This window comes from Hemiscyllium ocellatum, chromosome 11 (assembly GCF_020745735.1).
Source record: "Hemiscyllium ocellatum isolate sHemOce1 chromosome 11, sHemOce1.pat.X.cur, whole genome shotgun sequence".
NCBI lineage: Eukaryota > Metazoa > Chordata > Chondrichthyes > Orectolobiformes > Hemiscylliidae > Hemiscyllium > Hemiscyllium ocellatum.
In genome coordinates this window covers 50,172,457-50,191,139 of record NC_083411.1, presented here as the reverse complement: position 1 = coordinate 50,191,139, position 18,683 = coordinate 50,172,457, and the positions used below count along the sequence as shown (strand labels likewise).

At 41.9% G+C, this 18,683-nt stretch overlaps 1 protein-coding gene across 1 annotated transcript in view; it reads right to left on the bottom strand.

Moving 5' to 3' along the window:
• LOC132819977 (sodium- and chloride-dependent neutral and basic amino acid transporter B(0+)-like) overlaps window positions 1-18,683 on the bottom strand; it is a 161,168-nt gene that overhangs the window by 113,225 nt on the left and 29,260 nt on the right. Inside the window, exons 5-6 of the mRNA XM_060831914.1 lie at window positions 15,423-15,590; window positions 11,776-11,914 (exon numbers count right to left, since the gene is read on the bottom strand). Of these exons, the coding sequence (XP_060687897.1) occupies window positions 11,776-11,914; window positions 15,423-15,590 (307 nt within the window). The remainder of the gene's footprint in view (window positions 1-11,775; window positions 11,915-15,422; window positions 15,591-18,683) is intronic.

Sequence of the window (18,683 nt, the reverse complement as noted above, 5' to 3'; positions counted from 1 at the left end):
TAAGATTGCGTTAATCCTTTTACGATCATGAGTAAAAATACCAGTACTTTCCTTGATAGACGTGATATTTGAGGGGCCTTCTTTTTCTTTGCAAGAAATGCTAAGTATTTACCAAATTCATATGACCTTTGTTTTGCAAATAATATTTCCCTCTTAGCCGTTTGGGTAAGGGTGGTGTTTAAAGCTGTCCTAAGGGCCGTAATCCTTTGCAATTTGATAATAGAAGGTCGGTCAGCGTATGCTGTTTCAGCCGCTTTTAAGCGAGCTTCGAGCATTCGCTGTTGTTCTCCCTTTAATTTTTTCTGGGTCGCTGAGTATGAGATGATCAAACCTCGTGCATAAGCTTTGATGGTCTCCCACATCATTGATTGGTTGCTAGCCATACCTAAATTAATTTCTAAAAAAGTTTTAAATTCTTGAGAGAAGTACTTTACAAATTTACTGTCTTTCATCAGGAAGGGGTCCATACGCCAATGCCAGGGTGATGTCTCATTATTCCTTGCCTTGATTTCCATATATACAGCAGCGTGATCAGAAATTGTAATACTGCCTATTTTACAGGATGATATGGAATTTTAGAAAATCGAGGGGCAAAAAACAGATCAATTCTTTTATGGCATTTGTGTGGATTGGAGTAAAAAGAAAAATCTCTGCCCTGTGGATGAAGGCATCTCCATATATTTACTAGTCCTAACTCTTTGTTCAAATCCACCAATTGTCTAGATCTGGGAGATACTCCTGCAGTACTCTTGGGAATCCCATCTATTTCCGGATCCATAATACAATTAAAGTCTCCTGCTATAATTGTATGACAGGCACCGAGAGCCATCAACTTTGAGAAGGCTTCCATTATAAATTTAAAAGGAAGTGCCGGGGGCAATACAAATTTAAAATCCCATATTCCTCTCCATTTATAAGGGCTTTAATCAGCATATATCTTCCAGATTCGTCTTTTATCTGATTTAGGATTTTGAAAGGGAAATTCTTCCGAATAAGAATAACAACTCCCCTGCGTTTTGAGCTAAAAGAAGAAAAAAAGGCCTGATCAAATCCACCCTGTCGTAATTTCAAGTGTTCTTTATCCAATAAGTGTGTCTCCTGCAGGAGAGCTATATCAACCCTTTCAAAACTTGAGGTTTGATAATATTTTCTTCCTTTTGACTGGTGAATTACCCTCCTTGACATTCCAGGTGCACCACTTAACCGACTGATCAACCATAATCGTCCAGGCAAATCCGAGATCCCTCGAGAGGGGAAACTCAATCCAGAACATCCCGAGCATAGAGCATATAAAATTCACAAAAGTAAAGGCTCTCTAATACACTCACAATAGTAAAATAAAAAACTATTTCGAAATAAAAAAAATATAAAACGTATTTAAATGGAGATTTTCCCCCTTGTTCCCGGGGGTATCACTTCCTTTCCAAAAGTCTATTGTATCCCCTCCAAACCAGTGCCCCACCCTTGACCCAGGCGCCCCTCAATAGGATGAAGAAAATTCAAATATACTACAGAACTAGAGTTAAGAGTGAGCACCCTACGCACCCCCCCCCCCCCCACACCAACACCTGGATATATTTGGTAATGTTAATACCATGTATACCCCGCTCCTAGAAACAGAGGTAAAATAGTATAAGGTAACCACCTCCCCCAACATTAACTAGACCCCCCAGCCTATATATATATATATATATATATATTTAAATTTATATATATATAAAAAATAAAAAAACAAGGTGGTGGAGAAAATAGTTTAGAAGAGAACAAATAAATAAATCCCTCTCCCCACCCCCCAAGATAATATTAAACAGTAAGGTAAAAAAATGATTCATCTATTAAAAAAAAGGGAGGGTGGGATGTAAACCGGAGTGGGGGGAAAGCAAACCAACATCAATTATCTCTTACAATTTATCTAAGAGAGTCCAAAAATTCCTTGGTCTTTTCCAGCGATCCGAAGTTATACATGGACCCTTCATGGTTAAAGCGTAGCGTCGCTGGGTAGCGCAAGGAGTACTGAATACTTAAGTCCCTTAAACACTTCTTCGCCTCATCAAACACCTTCATCTTTCAGACCAGAGCTGGGGAAAAGTCCTGGAATAACATGATCTTGGATCCTTTATAGATCATGGCTTGGAGATCTTTTCCAAGATTTCTGGAGGCTTCTAAAAGTATCTGCCTCTCCTTATAACTGCAGCCGGAACAGGACCGGGCGGGGACGCTGGTTTGAGCCGGATCCGCGTATTGCAACCCAGTAGTCCCATTCCACCCTTACCTGGCCTGATCCAGCCTCCAGATTTAAAAGCTGTGGAAGCCACTGTTCAAGGAACACTGTAAGCTGGCCTTCCTCTTCCCGTTCGGGAAGGCCCAGCAAATGAATATTTTTTCTACAGCCTCAATTCTCAAGGTCGTCAATGTGATTCTCTAAGGTCCAGGCTCGCTGTTCGAGAATCCGGACCTGATTCACGGCCGATTGTGCTGTAGTTTCGGAGGTCGCGGCCTTTAGCTCCGCCCCTCCGACTCAGCGCTCGATTTCCTTGATGTCTTGCTTTTGCAGCGCTGCCGAGAGTGAGTCCCATCGGCTTCAGGATTCTTCTATAAAAGCGTCAATCTTCGCATCAAGTTTGGATATTATTCCCACGAGGCTCGCTACCGAAAGTAAGTCCCCCGGGGCGGCTGCGGACGCCTCTTCTGCAGCTGGAGAGGGTGGGGGAGGAGTTCCTGCTTGCTGAGAGCTGCAGGCTCCCCTTTAGTCATTTTTACTGGAGATGAAATTGTTTAAATTCAATACTAAACAACTAATTACATTAAGTAAAAACTATTTTAAATGATTTGGTGAGTGCGGTGGGGGTGGGCGACCCACTTTGCCCAAGTCTTGGGAGGAGCACTGTAGACTCAGACTTGCTGGGTCGCTGCCATCTTGGATTCCCAAAGAAACCTGGTTTATAGATCTTCTAAGTTTAAACCCATTCTAGCTAAGTTATATCATTGACCATGGTGGTTACTGGGTAAAACATTTACGTGCATACTGTTATCAATGGAGTAGCAGATGAGTGGGAGATAATGCACTCCTCCAGCCTCAGTCAAACAAGGGGGCAGTGACAAGGAGTTCAGAACAACTGGAATATCCAGACCTGCCCTTGCTGGTGGTTCTTCCTTGCTACTCAAGCTGGTGTACAATGGAACACTTGCTCTCAACAGGAACATGGTGGATCAAACCACTGGCTTCCTGAAGGTGTCAAATCAAGTTCAAACGGAGTACATCTCAAAATCACTACAGGTTTGCTGAATCTCTCAAATCTTGCTTCCAGGACGGCAGAGTTATCCTGGGAGAATGAATAGGAGGAGGCAGATACTCAGGTTATTCAGTAATCTAATCACTGCCATGCAATAATTGTTCTACCATTCCCTAGCTATCAACCCAACTTTTATTTAACATCAAAATAAATCCGGAAATAGAAGCCACTAATAAACACAATCATTCCATGAGAACTTTATTGTGCACCAATTCCAATAATGTAGGAAAAGTTGATCTTTCTGTTACTGAATTCTCTGAGCACCTGTTTTATGTTTGCCTGTTGCCCTGTTACTATCATTCTCAATTATTTTTCTGTTCCTTTCTCATTCCATTAATCCCATTGACTCAATGCTCTTTTGGGCAAATTACACTCAGGCCCAGGTGTCCTCTTGTACCCCATCGATGTCAAACAAATGACACATATGTGCCATCGTGCAGCAGAACAGTATGGTTAACTTTGTATTTACCTGACTGTGCAACGGGCTTGTTTTGCACATGAGCCATGTGTCCAAGAGTGGAGAAGATGATAAATCCCGCAAACACACTCGTAGCACAATTAACAACACAGACAATGATGGTATCTTGGTAACAGTTGTTGTGGAATTTGTTGTAGGATGACAATGTGATTAAACTGCCCCAACCCACTGATGTCGAGTAGAAAATTTGTGTTGCAGCATCTTTCCAGACCTGATAAATAGAAGGGAGAATTCATCAGCGCAGAACGACTTCACTTGAACTCATTCAACTGAAAAACTACATTGACCACAAGAAGCATAGTGTGAGTTCGTCCAGCAGCTCAATGTGATCTGACTGAATTAAACTAGCTCTGATTAACACCATCTCACTTAACAGGAGGGCCATCATTTGATTTTCCTTTGACTACTTGCTGCCAACTTTAAGATTTTCCCTCCAAAATTGACTCATAGCAGAAATAAAACCCCACTGGACCAAAAATCTGATCTTCTGCAAAGACATTGCTATTTTCTGCACTGCAGTCTGTTAAGCAAAATGCAAAATGCATACATTGGGTTAATTTGGATCACAAAAATGATTTAAATTAGATTTAAAATAGGTATGAATGTCAAACTGAGTGCACATTTGTAACGAACCATCTTATACTTAAATGGTGAGGCTCCAGATGCTCCTTGTTATTTATGTGTAAATTCCACAGCAATTTCTGACTGCACTCAGAGGTTCAGAGAAATATCTCTGATATGCACCATTCTGCTGTTATAAAAATGATATCTCCTGACATTTACAAACTCGGCTCAGTGTGAAATTACCTATTACATGCGTAGAGTCACATTATTATTGTTGATGTGGAAGAAGGGTTTGGGGGGAAGGGGGAGAAGATCAACTGAAAGGCAGAATCTTAGCTCTCAGTAGCTCCCTCCAGTCCTCCCATCTACATGAAGTAGAGTCCTTCAAATAAGTGTCGATGCCTTTAGATGAATTCCCTCTTCTTGGAAGCCCGATAGGAATTCAACAGGATTTTGATTTCGCCTTTCCTCATGATTGTCCCCTGGTCTCCACAAGTAGGTGCAGAACCAGGGAGGAGACATTTCAATGGCCATTCATTGGCCACTTAAACACCATAAGTAATGGCAGAGCATCAAAATCCATCCATGAATCTTCTGCCACCACGATAGATGAGTGACAAGAAGCTACAAACTAATGCTTTCCCACCCAATTTCATGTCCCATTGCTCCCAAATTGTCATTTGGAAGGGCATAAAATTCTGCATTTTATTTCTGAACTACTCTAAGTTCACTCATTGAGAGTTACATTTCCTTCACTATCACAGTTCATGTGCTGTTAATTTTGCAATCAAACAATTTACTTGGTTAAGCAGATGCTCAGTTGCTTTCTCTCTGTAGTCACATCTCAGGTACAGATGATATTGTGACAATGCCATCTCCCACTTCTCGATAAACTCCAAATATCATTGACATTAAACAGGTCAGGAGATGTCAAATGGACTACCACAGCTTTGCCGTTCTCAAGGGCAAGTAGAGATGGGCAATGAATGCTGGCCAGCCAGCAATGCCCATATCCCACCAATGTATATTGAACAAATATTGATGACATAGTCTCATAAGTGATTGTAACTGAAAATCTGATTACTGAATCAATCCATGATTTCAGAAAGAAAGAGGCACTGAGAATAAACAATCCTTTGCATCCCACTGCCGATCTCATCCAGTTGTATCTAATCTCATCATCCTAGCCCTTAGCATTGATTCCCTCCTGCTCATACCAAGATGATTACAACAATAAACTAACTCATTAGAATTCATCACAAAGTCTCAGCTAGCTTTTCGCAACATGTGCAAAATGATCTTTCCAAATACAAACAAAGACTGAAAGGTACATTTCAATTCTAAATTTTAATGCCTCAATCAGACAAAATAAAAGAAGGAACAGTTAAATAAAAAAAAGTGATTTTTGAAATTCAATTGATTCTGTTGTTGAGCTTACCTGAGCACCAGCCAGTTTGGAGAAGTCTGACTGGCTTCCGATGTAGAATTCAATTCCTTTAGAGGCTCCCTCCAGGGTAACCCCGCGGATCAGGAGTATCGTCAGAACCACATACGGGATAATTGCAGTGAAATAAACAACCTGAGAATGGAGAATAAATTGGAAGATTTTCCTGTATTAGTGGTACAACATTTACTTTATTGGATCCAGCTGATTGTAAACTGATAGGAATATAAACAAAGAGTGAATCAGAAGACAGTTGGCTACATGATGGGGATATTTAACACTCAGCTCCATGTTGGAAATAAGTTTAAATTCTACAATATTATTTTTAGTTTTATAATTAATCACATTCAGGGAAATGACAGATGTATTCAGGAGAATTGATGAGAACTTCATGAATATATTCAACACTTCATATTTCATGATTCTTTACTATTCTAATAATCCAGACAAATGGTAAATAAAACCCTGACCCTAATCTGCTCAGTCCCTTCCCCCAGTCCTGCCCAGCATTCCGCAGCAATTGGAATTTCCCCCAGAGTCCCTGTGTCAGTGACTGAAACCCTTAGAATGAGGGACACATTCAGGAATTTGGGGGCATTGCTGGGGCTAGAAATTAGTTATGTTCAATTTCAGTTGTGGATATTACAATTTGTGACTGTTCTTCACACTTCTTTTTCACACTTATTTCAGCCTCGTCATTTCTCTGATTGTTGTGTTGTTCAGAGCAGGACCCACACAGTTTGTGGCTGAACACTTGGCAGGTGATTGAGCAGCATGAGGTGTCATATCTGCTCCTCTTCAAGGCTGTATCCCCTCAAAGGGTAACCATGCTCTGTGGAAGCTACAAAGGATTACTGCACACTAGTTCATTTTCTGTTCTCTATACCTTACAGGAACTGTTAACATCACCAAGGATATAAACTATGCACTTCACAACAGTCAATAAATTCTAGTTTTATTCTTACAGGGAATCTGTATTTTGTCAGTAGTTGTAACTGTCTTCATCACCAGTCATTTACCTTTCCTGAAGATTTGATTCCTTTCAAAAATGCTGCCCCAACCATCAGCCAGGCTAGAAGCAGACAGAGGGCTAAATGCCAGACTATCTCCCCAGTCTCATCCAATGAACTTGTACGGTGTAAAACTACTTGACTGAGTTAAAAAAAGAGAAAATATTTTTCATAAGGGTCCTGTTTATTACACACAGATACTATGTGCTCAATGCATCTGAGTATTTAGTGCAATAGTGCTTTTGAAAATATTCAGTTGTTATAGAATAAGTCCTACTTTTAAATAAGAGAATTGTTACTGAAGTTTGATGTCCTTTATGTTTTTCTCTTTCTACATCTTATTCAAACAGAATGTGGGTGCGTTTGCTATATTTGAATCTGCAACTGCATGAAAAAATTCGTGGCATGCCTTAATGGGCTCCATCTTATGCTCAAATTTACACTTGAAATGGAACAGTCAAATTAATCTCCTTAGCTAGAGTTCTAGTTGGGAAATCAGCCAGAGGTTCTCTACTCCTATATACCAAAGATCTACCTTCACCAGTCAGTACACATGTTGAGATTCCTATGTTTTCATATACTGCAAAATGGGCATGATCAGCAACCTTGTAAATGTATTGGCCATGTAAATGTAATGTTGAAGTAGGGCACTTCTCAAGCACCCTGCAGGTAATGGCCACTGATCAGATAATCCCTCAATGTATGTTCCAAACAGACATCACAGGCCCTAAGGCAGGCCTGGAAGTGCCCAGTCCTCCTCAGGTCTGAAAGGGCAAGGTATCTCCAATGTTTGATCAAGAGTTGAAGTCAACTGTTTCACATTGTTACTATTTTTGTTACGAACATGATGCTGATATTAAACCAACAAGATGTTTTGCTTAGAGCAAATAAATAATGTGGTATATTAATTTTAGTGCTGGTGTGATGCCACGTTTCAATGTTATATATCCCAAAGACTGATGGATCGTATCAATAATTCACTCAACTGTTCCCAAGAAAAACATTCTAACTGTCTCAAGCCAGCCTGCAAATACAAATTCACGATACAGTGTTTAATATTAGATGAGATTCTAAAACTAAACTATGTTTACTGGATAATCCTGAGCGTTCAAATAATTACAAGGGAACAAAATAAACAGAGCCGTACATTTGTCTCTCAGATCGAAGATTCTGAAGTCTTTTGGGTTTGGGGAAAAATGCTGTTTATTTTCAAGTTGAGGCAGATTTGCAGAAATCTTGGCAAATGCTAGCTGTGTAAAACAGTTGCTCCTAAAACAGAGAGGTAGTTTTAGGATCTAGAGTTTAGAAGAATGAAAGATTATCTCATTCAGACACACAAAATTCCTCACTGGACAATCCTGAAAAATGTGTTGCTGGAAAAGCGCAGCAGGTCAGGCAGCATCCAAAGAGCAGGAGAATCGACGTTTCGGGCATAAGCCCTTCTTCATTAATCTGATTCCTGAAGAAGGGCTTATGCCCGAAACGTCGATTTTCCTGCTCCTTTGATGCTGACTGACCTGCTGCGCTTTTCCAGCAACACATTTTTCAGCTCTGATCTCCAACATCTGCAGTCCTCACTTTCTCACAGGACAATCCCACCATTTGTGGAGGAGGAGTTTGAAAACACATTCAATACTATGCACTTGGCTCGTTAATAAGAACCTGTGGTGTTGGAGGAAGGATAATAACACAGGCAGAGGAATGACTAACTAATAGAAGACAGATTTGCGATAATGGGGGCATTTTCAGGATGGCCTATAACTAATGGAGTGCTGTAGTGCTGGGGCCACAATTATTTACAATATATTAATGACTTTGATGAGGAAAGTGAATGGACTATCGCCAAGTTTGTGGATGATATGAAAATAGATGGGAAGGCAAGTGGTGAGGATGACACACAGAGACTGGAGGGATACAGGCAGAGTAAAAGAGTGGGCAATAAAACATGGCAGATTGAATAGGGAAATCCCTGGCAATTACAGACCAGTCAGTCTTACATCTGTGGTCAGCAAGGTTTTGGAAAGAATTCTGAGGGGTAGGATTTATGACTATTTGGAAAAGCATAGTGTGATTAAAGGCAGTCAACATGGCTTTGGGAAGGGAAGGTTATGCCTCACAAATTTTAGATTACTTACAGTGTGGAAACAGGCCCTTTGGCCCAACAAGTCCACACCGACCCGCCGAAACGCAACCCACCCATACCCCTACATTACCCCTTACCTAACACTACGGGCAATTTAACATGGCCAATTCACCTGACCCGCACATCTTTGGACTGTGGGAGGAAACCGGAGCACCCGGAGGAAACCCACGCAGACACGGGAAGAACGTGCAAACTCCACACAGTCTGTCGCCTGCGTTGGGAATTGAACCCGGGTCTCAGGCGCTGTGAGGCAGCAGTGCTAACCACTGTGCCACCGTGCCGCCCATATTGAGTTCTTTGAGGAGGTGACGAAACAGGTCGATGAAGGTCGAGAAATGGGTGTGGTGTATATGGACTTCAGCAAGGCATTTGATAAGGTTCCCGATGGTAGATTCATTTATAAAGTTAGGAGGTATGGGGTACAGGGAGATTTGGTTGTCTGGATTCAGAATTGGCTGGCTGACAGAAGGCAGAGAATGGTTGTAGATGGAAAGTATTCTGCCTGGAGATCAATGTTGAGTGGGGTCCCACAGAGCTCTGTTCTTGGACCTCTGTTCTTCGTAAATTTTATAAATGATTTGGATGAAGAGATTGAGGGGTGGGTTAGTAAATTTGCAAATGACACAAAGGTTGGAAGCGCTGTTGATAGTATCGAGGGTTACTGTAGGTTGCAGCACGTCATAGACAGGATGCAGAGCTGGGCTGAGAAATGGTAGATGGAGTTCAATCTGGATAAATGCGAAGTGATGCATTTTAGAAGGGGAAGGTTGAACTTGAATGCTGAATATAGGATTAAAGACAGGATTCTTGGCAGTATGGAGGAACATAGGGATCTTAGTGTTCAAGTGTATAGATCCCTCAAAGTTGCCACCCAAGTGGATAAGGTTGTTAAGAAAGCATGTGGTGTTTTAGCTTTCATTAACAGGGGGATCGAGTTTAAGAGCCGCGAGGTTTTGTTGCAGTTCTACAAGTCCCTGGTGAGACCACACTTGGAATATTGTGTCCAGTTCTGGTCGCCCTATTATAGGAAAGATACAGAGGCTTTGGAGAGGGTGCAAAGAAGATTTACCAAGATGCTGCTTGTCTTACAAAGAGAGGTTGACTAAGCTCGGATTTTTCTCGCTGGAGATTAGGAGGAAGAGAGGTGACCTGATTGAGGTATACAAGGTAATGAGAGGCATGGAGAAAGTGAGGACTGCAGTTGCTGGAGATCAGAGCTGAAAATGTGTTGCTGGAAAAGCGCAGCAAACAGGCAGCATCCAAAGAGCAGGAGATTCGACGTTTCGAGCATGAGCCCTTCTTCAAGAATGAGGACAGTGTGCCAAGCTGGCTAAGATAAAAGGTAGGAAGGAGGGACTTGGGGGAGGGGTGTTGGAAATGCGATAGGTGGAAGGAGGTTAAGGTGAAGGTGATAAGGTGAGGGTGATAGGCCGGAGGGGGGGTGGGGGCGGAGAGGTCAGGAAGAAGATTGCAGGTTAGGAAGGTGGTGCTGAGTTCGAGGGTTGGGACTGAGACAAGGTGGGGGGAGGGGAAATGAGGAAAGTGGAGAAATCTGAGTTCATCCCTTGTGGTTGGAGGGTTCCTAGGCGGAAGATGAGGCGCTCTTCCTCCAGCCGCCGTGTTGCTATGGTCTGGCTATGCAGGAGTCCAAGGACCTGCATGTCCTTAGTGGAGTGGGAGGGGAGTTGAAGTGTTGAGCCACAGGGTGGTTGGGTTGGTTGGTCCGGGTGTCCCAGAGGTGTTCTCTGAAACGTTCCGCAAGTAGGTGGCCTGTCACCCCAATATAGAGGAGGCCATATCCCTCATGAGAGGCATGGATAGAGTCAACAGCCAGAGAGATTTCCCCAGAGCAAGATTGACTGGCACAAGGGGTCATAGTTTTAAGATTTTAGAAGGAAGGTATAAAGGAGACGTCAGAGGTAGGTTCATTACGCAGAGAGTTGTGAATGCATGGAATGCATTGCCAGTTGTGGTAGTGGAAGCAGAGTCATTAGGGACATTTAAGTGACTGCTGGACATATACATGGATAACAGTGAGTTGAGGGGTGCGTAGGTTCGGTTATTTTATTTTACATTAGGATTAAACCTTGGCACAACATGGTAGGCCAAATGGCCTGTTCTATGCTGTACTTTCCTATGTTCTATGTAATTACACTTGCATTAAATTTAGGATAAAACTACAATTATGATTTTCCAGTGTAGCACACTTGCATGCACTGGAAACTTTGTATATTAATACACAGGGATCATCTTTGTAGACAGAAAAACTGTGTATGAGCTCTGCCCCGATTCAAATGAACAGAATAGATGACAGCCATTAACTCGGGCAATGCTCTGGCCAATCTATCAACCTCCTGGTTTAAATTTAAACAAAATCTGCCAGGTAAATGTCAATCAGCTCTAATGGGCACATCCCTCAGTGTAACAACTCAACCAATCAGAGTTCACTTGTCAACCAATCGGAATGCACTTCTCATTCAGCATCTGTTATTTTCCACTAACATAAAACAAATGTTGGAAATCTGAAACAAAAGCAAAAATTTCTGGAGAAACTCAGCAGGTCTGACAGCATCTATGGGGAGAAAGGAAAGTCAATGATTCAGGTCCAGTTCTGAAGAAAGATTGCTGGACCCAAAACATTAACTCTGCTTTCTCTCTGCAGATGCTACCAAACCTGCTGAGTTTCTCCAACAATTTCTGGGTTTTTTTGTTCCTGTTATTTTCCCTTCACTTTAGTATTTCTTGCAAATTTTCAGAATGAATGGAAGACAGGAAGTTTTGACTTAATGTGTCTTTTGTCAGCATTAATCAAAGTCTGTCACACTAAACAACAATGTACTTACTCCCAGTATTGCTCACTCGGACCCTGGTGAGGAATGGAGATTTCTGATCCAATTAGGCAAGTGTTATTATACGTCTGCAGCCATGTTGTATTAATGACTTCAAAATATCCATCGTCCAGAGTAAGATTGCAAAATGGATCTAGAAAATGTTGAATGTGTTTTAGAACTTTACTGCTCCTTGTTGAACAATGCTGCCATTTCTAGTGGTACAATCAGGGTCTCTGGGCAACCCAACCCAACCTCATCCATTACATAAGGTGGAATCAGAGGCATAGACTGAGGCAGGAATATATAAAATGAAGACCCTCTCTTCTTCCCAATGTCCACTCATTGAATCCAGGGTAGGATGGTTTGAGGATTGCCTTTCTTACCAGGCGTAAATTGACTCCCTAAGAGATGTCTTAAATGGGTATGCTGGCTGCCATTGGCATTCTTATGTATGTGTTGAAGGGTGGGGGTGGGGAAGCGGCACAATATGTGGGTTCACTCTATCTGGTCTGTTGTTTCCTAGGAGGGTAGATTTTCAGGTGGGTGCCCAATAGAGGTATCCAATGACATAGAAGAAAATTGCATTGTTCAATTACTGGCTTCCATAAAGTGTTTGGTACTAGTGGTAGATGCAAGTGGCCCAAAAGCTCCCTCACCACACAAATAGGCACATCAACAGTGAAGGTTCCCACTTCATGAAGATGCATCCTATGACACTCAATAGCATATCCTGCATGTGAAAGAAATCACACAGAGACTGAGACACAATGTTTTTTGTTGAGCACCAGTCTGCAACAGCACAGAGAATCACGAAATTATGATAGCACAGAATGAGACGATGCAAACTGTTGTGAAAATCCAAATTAGAGTTTCACCTAGTTCCTCCACTCAGTAGCTCTGAACTCCTTCCTTTTCAAACAATGATCGATCTCCCATTTGAATGTCTTGAATAAAAGTAACCTCCACCACACTTTCAGGTGATACATATGCAATCCTAACTTCTTGCTGTGTGGATAAAAATTTCCATTGAGTCACCATTGGTTGTGAACGGTTTTAATTGGCCCTTCATTCTATCCAGACTATAGACGCTGGGTACATATACTGAGCTCCCTCCTTGTATTCCACATCATTAGTTCACACTAATGACAGCATCATTTAGGGATTTTAAGAAAAGTGTCTCATACACCATGTTTGAAGCTGACAGAAATGTCAGCATTGTGGAGCACAAACAGAAGAGACAAATGAGTAAAGAACTTTCTACATGGGCGCCAAATGTGTCCCTTCAGATCCACTTGGTCTGTGCTAGCCATGTGATAGTTAATGTATTCAGACTCACTCAGGAAGGACCAGCCAATCACTGAGCTTTCAGACATCCCATCCCTCAAAGACGATACCCCAGCCTCCTTACTCAGTCTGGTCCATAAGCTTAAGTCTCAAACTCCCTGGTCTCAATCCCTCACACATTAACTCAGATATTATATTGACACATTTTTTAGGTATTTTCATGACTATATTTTCATATCCACATCTTATGAACAAGTTCTAACTCCCAATATTTACAATATACATATCTATGCTATACCTTTATTATAGATTGCAGTGGTTCACCACCACATTACTAAGGGCATTTGGGATAAACAATGAACATTGGCATAGACAGTGGTGCCCACGTCCCTTGATCAGTTTGTTCAGACTTGTTATGACACATCTCTGGGGGGGTGGGTTAGAAATGAACCTTGTGGGTCAGAGGTTGGGGCATTACCACTGTCAAAAGCCATGTGATAAGCTTTCATCAATGGATCAGAAAATGAATATTAATCCTGATAATTAATTACTTCTGATTCCCTAACTCCAGTACGATCACTTTCCAGGCTTCAAAACTTGTGAATTGTGTTTTATAATAAAAAAAAGATTGAGAGTAACTTCCTGGACCCATGCACAGGGTCACAGACAGGAATGTGAGTCCAAAATGCAGATATATGGAAATTAAAAGGTATTATTTAAATCATGAATTTCTTGTTTTCCAAGACTCACACCTTCCCTTAAGAGGCAAAATGCAGCAAGAATATGTACATAGTCGGCTGACTAGAAGAGCACCTCCCAATGTATTGAAAAAGGGCAAACACTGTTGTAAGTCATTGGCTATTGGTACTTAAAATTGACACCAGTTGCAGGTCATACATTGGTTTCCTTGACTCAGAGGGAAACAACTTAAACATTTTTTGAAATAAAATAAGATCATAAGGCTATAAGAGATAGGAAGATCATTATGCCTTTCAACCTATCAAGTCTATTCCACCATTCAATCATAGCTGATATGTTTCTCAACCCCATTCTCCTGCCATCTCCCCATAACCTATGATCCCCTGACTAATCAAGAACCTAGCTTTCTGTCTTAAATATATTCAATGACTTGGCCTCCATTGTCTTCTGCAGAAATGAGTCCCACAGATTCACCCTTGATCTCAGCTCTGAGGCTTCGTACCATCACGCTAAGGCTGTGTCTCGGGTCCTATCAGACTCTATATAGGCCTTTCAGTATTTTGCAAGTTTCAATAAGATCCCTCTCATCCTTCTGAATCCCATCAAGTAGAAACCCGAAGTCCCTAACTGCTCCTCCTATGACAAGCCATTCATCCCCATGATCATTCTTGTAAGCCTCCTCCTCCTCCAATGCCAGCACATCCTTCCTTAGAAGCAGAGCCCAAAACTGCTTGCAATTTGCCAAAAGTAATCTGAACAGATCCTTTACGATCACAACAGTATATTCCTGCTCTTGCATTTTAAGCCTTTTAAAATAAATTCTAAAATTGCATTTGCCTTCCCAGCACCCAACTGAACCTGCATATTCACATCAAGAAAATCCTGAACTAGGACTCTGAAATTCCTTTGTTCTTCTGATATCCGAAGACTTGCTCCATTTAGAAAATATTCTGCGCTCTACTTTTCCAACCAAAGTGCATAATTCCACACTTGCCACAGTGTTCCATCTGCCACTTCTTCATCTACTCTCCAAGTCTTTCTGCAGCCTCCCTACCTCCTCAACATTATCTGTCCCTCCACCTATCTCTGTTTAACACACATGTTGTTCTGAAACTTGTTGCTACTCTCACTCCCATTTGTAAAACCAATGACGTTTGAAATCTGCGTCCTGGTCCTGATCTTCGAATTTCCTTTCAGGCTTAAAATCCAGCATCCAATCTCATGACCCCTAATCCTAAAGGTCAAGGAGTGAATGTAAATCATTCATTGTGTTACTGATGACGTCGAATGAAGATTTTGAGGGAGATGAGCCTGAGATGAAAACAAAGAGAAAAACTGAACGCTGTACCAGACAGTAGTAATGTAGGTACTGATAATAAAAGGTTGAAACTACCTTAGCTTCCCTACATCTACAATCCAGGTAGAGTAAAGCAGCTGAGAATGACCAACAGTGACAATACTAAAGGAGAGATGATTTTCTTTGAAGCATCTCTCTTGCCTGTAAGCAATTATTATTGACAATCTTTCACTTCAGTGACTCAGTGACATGATCCTTGGAGCTGGATCCTGTCCAAGTCTCTCTGCTGTACAATCAGAATGAAGTTGGTTACTAAAAGCATTGGCTACTTTTCTTATGAACAGTCACGGAATGTCCCCAGTCAAAATGAACACTGTACCTTTGGGAGTCCTGCTGCATGTTTCATCTGCTCCCCACCAACTGAAGCAGTCTGCCCATGATAGGGGTGATTGGAAGGAAGCAAACAGGTAGTACAGACTGTAACCAATAATGCAGGCATAGGAAATGTTGGCAATTATGATCAGAAGGACCATGGTGACTCCAACACCTTAAAATTGAACAAAGGAAAAAGAGCTTAGAAACAATACTGTTTATTTGAAATAAAATTGTTCTCTTGAAATCAATTGCAATGTATTTCCAACTAGAATATGTTTAATGTAATTTGAGAGAGAAAGAGGGAGACAGTGTTTTGAAATAAGGCAGCCATGGTTGACTGATGTTGCTTCTCTCCAGTCTGAACTTATAAAGTTGAAAATAAGCCATCAACTTTATTATCCCTGTTTTGAATATAAGCACAGGTCATCCTCAGAGTTCAGAAATTATGATAAAGTTACAGACAATTAGGTTCAGAATCTAAACAAGAATTGGACAAGAGAATATTATTCTGTTGTTACAACTATCCCTCTAGTATTGCCATTGTCTTAGTGGGTGTTAGATTTGGTCAGCATTTCCAACAATGTTCAGCTAAAATTGTTGAGTGGATGATCCACCTTGGCCTCATCCGACGGTCGCCAGCATCACAGATGCCAGTCTTCAGCCAAATCAATTCACTCCACTTGGTGTCAAGAAACAGTTAGAGTCACTGCATAGTGCAAGGGATTTGGGCCCTGACAGCGTTACAGCAACAGTACTGAAGAGTTGTGCTCCAGAATTCATCGCCAAGCTCTTACAGTACAGTAAGAACACTGGCATATACCTGACAACATGTAACATTGACCAGATATGTTCTGGACACAAAAGCCAATTACTGCCCTAACAGTCCACTCTCTCAATCATCGGAAACAACCTGCTCAGTGACACCCAGCTTGTGTTCCTCCAGGGTCACTCAGTGCCTGGTCTTGGTTTAAACAAAACAGCTGGATTCCAGAGGTATGGTGGAAGTGACAGTCCTTGACATCAAGGCCGCATTTGCCCGTGTGTGGCATCAAGGAGCCTGAGCAAACTGAAATCAATTATTGTCAAGGGACAAACTGTTCACTTGTTCGAGTCACACCTGGAACACTGAAAGATGGATATGGATGCTGGAGGCCAGTCATCTCAGCTCTAGGACATCTCTGCAAGAGTTCATCAGGCAAAGTCTTAGAGAGAATTGTAAGGGATAGGATTTATGAACATCTGGATAGGAATAATGTGATCAAGGATAGTCAACATGGTTTTGTGAAGGGCAGGTCATGCCTCACAAACCTTATTGAATTCTTTGAGAAGGTGACTAAGGAGGTGGATGAGGGTAAAGCGGTAGATGTGGTGTATATGGATTTTAGTAAGGCATTTGATAAGGTTCCCCATGGTAGGCTACTGCAAAAAATACGGAGGTATGGCATTGAGGGTGAGTTGGAGGTTTGGATTAGGAATTGGCTGGCTGGAAGAAGACAGAGGGTAGTAGTTGATGGTAAAGGTTTATCTTGGAGTGCAGTTACTAGCGGTGTTCCGCAAGGATCTGTTTTGGGACCATTGCTGTTTGTCATTTTTATAAATGACCTGGAGGAGGGGCTAGATGGCTGGGTGAGCAAGTTTGTGGATGATACAAAAGTCGGTGGAGTTGTTGACAGTGAGGAAGGATGTGGCAGATTACAGCGGGATATAGATAAGCTGCAGAGCTGGGCAGAAAGGTGGCAAATAGAGTTCAATGTAGGTAAGTGTGAAGTGATTCACTTTGGTAAGAGTAACAAGAAGATGGAGTACTGAGCTAATAGTCGGATACTTGGTAGTGTGGATGAGCAGAGGGATCTTGGTGTCCATGTACACAGATCTCTGAAAGTTGCTACCCAGGTAAATAGTGCTGTGAAAAAGGCATATGGTGTACTGGCTTTTATTGGTAGAGGAATTGAGTTCCGGATTCCTGAGCTCATGTTGCAGTTGTATAAGACTCTGGTGCGGCTGCATCTGGAGTATTGTGTGCAGTTTTGGTCGCCATACTATAGGAAGGATGTGGAGGCACTGGAACGGGTGCAGAGGAGGTTTACCAGGATGTTGCCTGATATGGTAGGACGATCGTATGAGGAAAGGCTGAGGCACTTGGGGCTGTTTTCATTGGAGAAGAGAAGGTTTGGGGGTGACTTGATAGAGGTGTACAAGATGATTAGGGGTTTAGATAGGGTTGACCATGAGAACCTTTTACCAAGTATTGAGTCAGCTATTACGAGGGGGCATAGCTTTAAATTAAGGGGTGGTAAGTATAGGACAGATGTTAGGGGTAAATTCTTTACTCAGCGAGTCGTGAGTTCATGGAATGCCCTGCCAGTAGCAGTGGTGGACTCTCACTCTTTATGGGCATTTAAACGGGCATTGGATAGACATATGGAGGATAGTGGGCTAGTGTAGGTTAGGTGGGCTTGGATCGGCACAACATCGAGGGCCAAAGAGCCTGTACTGCGCTGTATTGTTCTATGTTCTAGGTTAGTGTCTGAGGCCCAACCATCTCTAACTGTTTCATCAATGATCTTCCCTCCACCATAAGGTCAGAAGTAGGCATGTTCACAATGATTGCACAATGTTCAGCAATATTTGCAACTCCTCAGATACTGAAGCAGTCCTGAACAATATCCAGGCTTGGGCTGACAAGAGGCAAGTAACACTCCTACCACCCAAATGCCAGGCAATGACCATTTCCAACAAGAGACAATCTAACCACTGCTCCATGATATTCAATGGTGTTACCATCAATGAATACCCCCACAATCAATATCCTTGTTGTCACCATTAACCAGAAACTCAACTGGAATTACTATACAAACACAATGGTGACAAGAGCTGGTCAGAGGCTAGGAATACTGCAGGAGTAACTCACCTCCTGTCTCCCCAAGCTTGTTATCATCTACAAGGCATAAGTCAGGAGTTTAATTGAATATTCCTGACTTGCCTGCTCCATGAGCACGCCAGAAGTTTGACACCCTCCAGGACAAAGCTGCTTACTTGATTGGCAAAACATCTACAAGCATCCATTCCCTTCACACCGATACACAATTGCAACAGTTTGTGCTACCTACAAGATGCACTGCAGAAATTTACCAAGGCTCCTTTGAAAGCACCTTCCAAACCCATGACCACTTCCATCTAGAAAGACAAGGGCAGAAAATACTGGGGAATACCATTACCTGCAAAAATCCCCTCTAAAACGATCACCATGCTGACTTGGAAATAT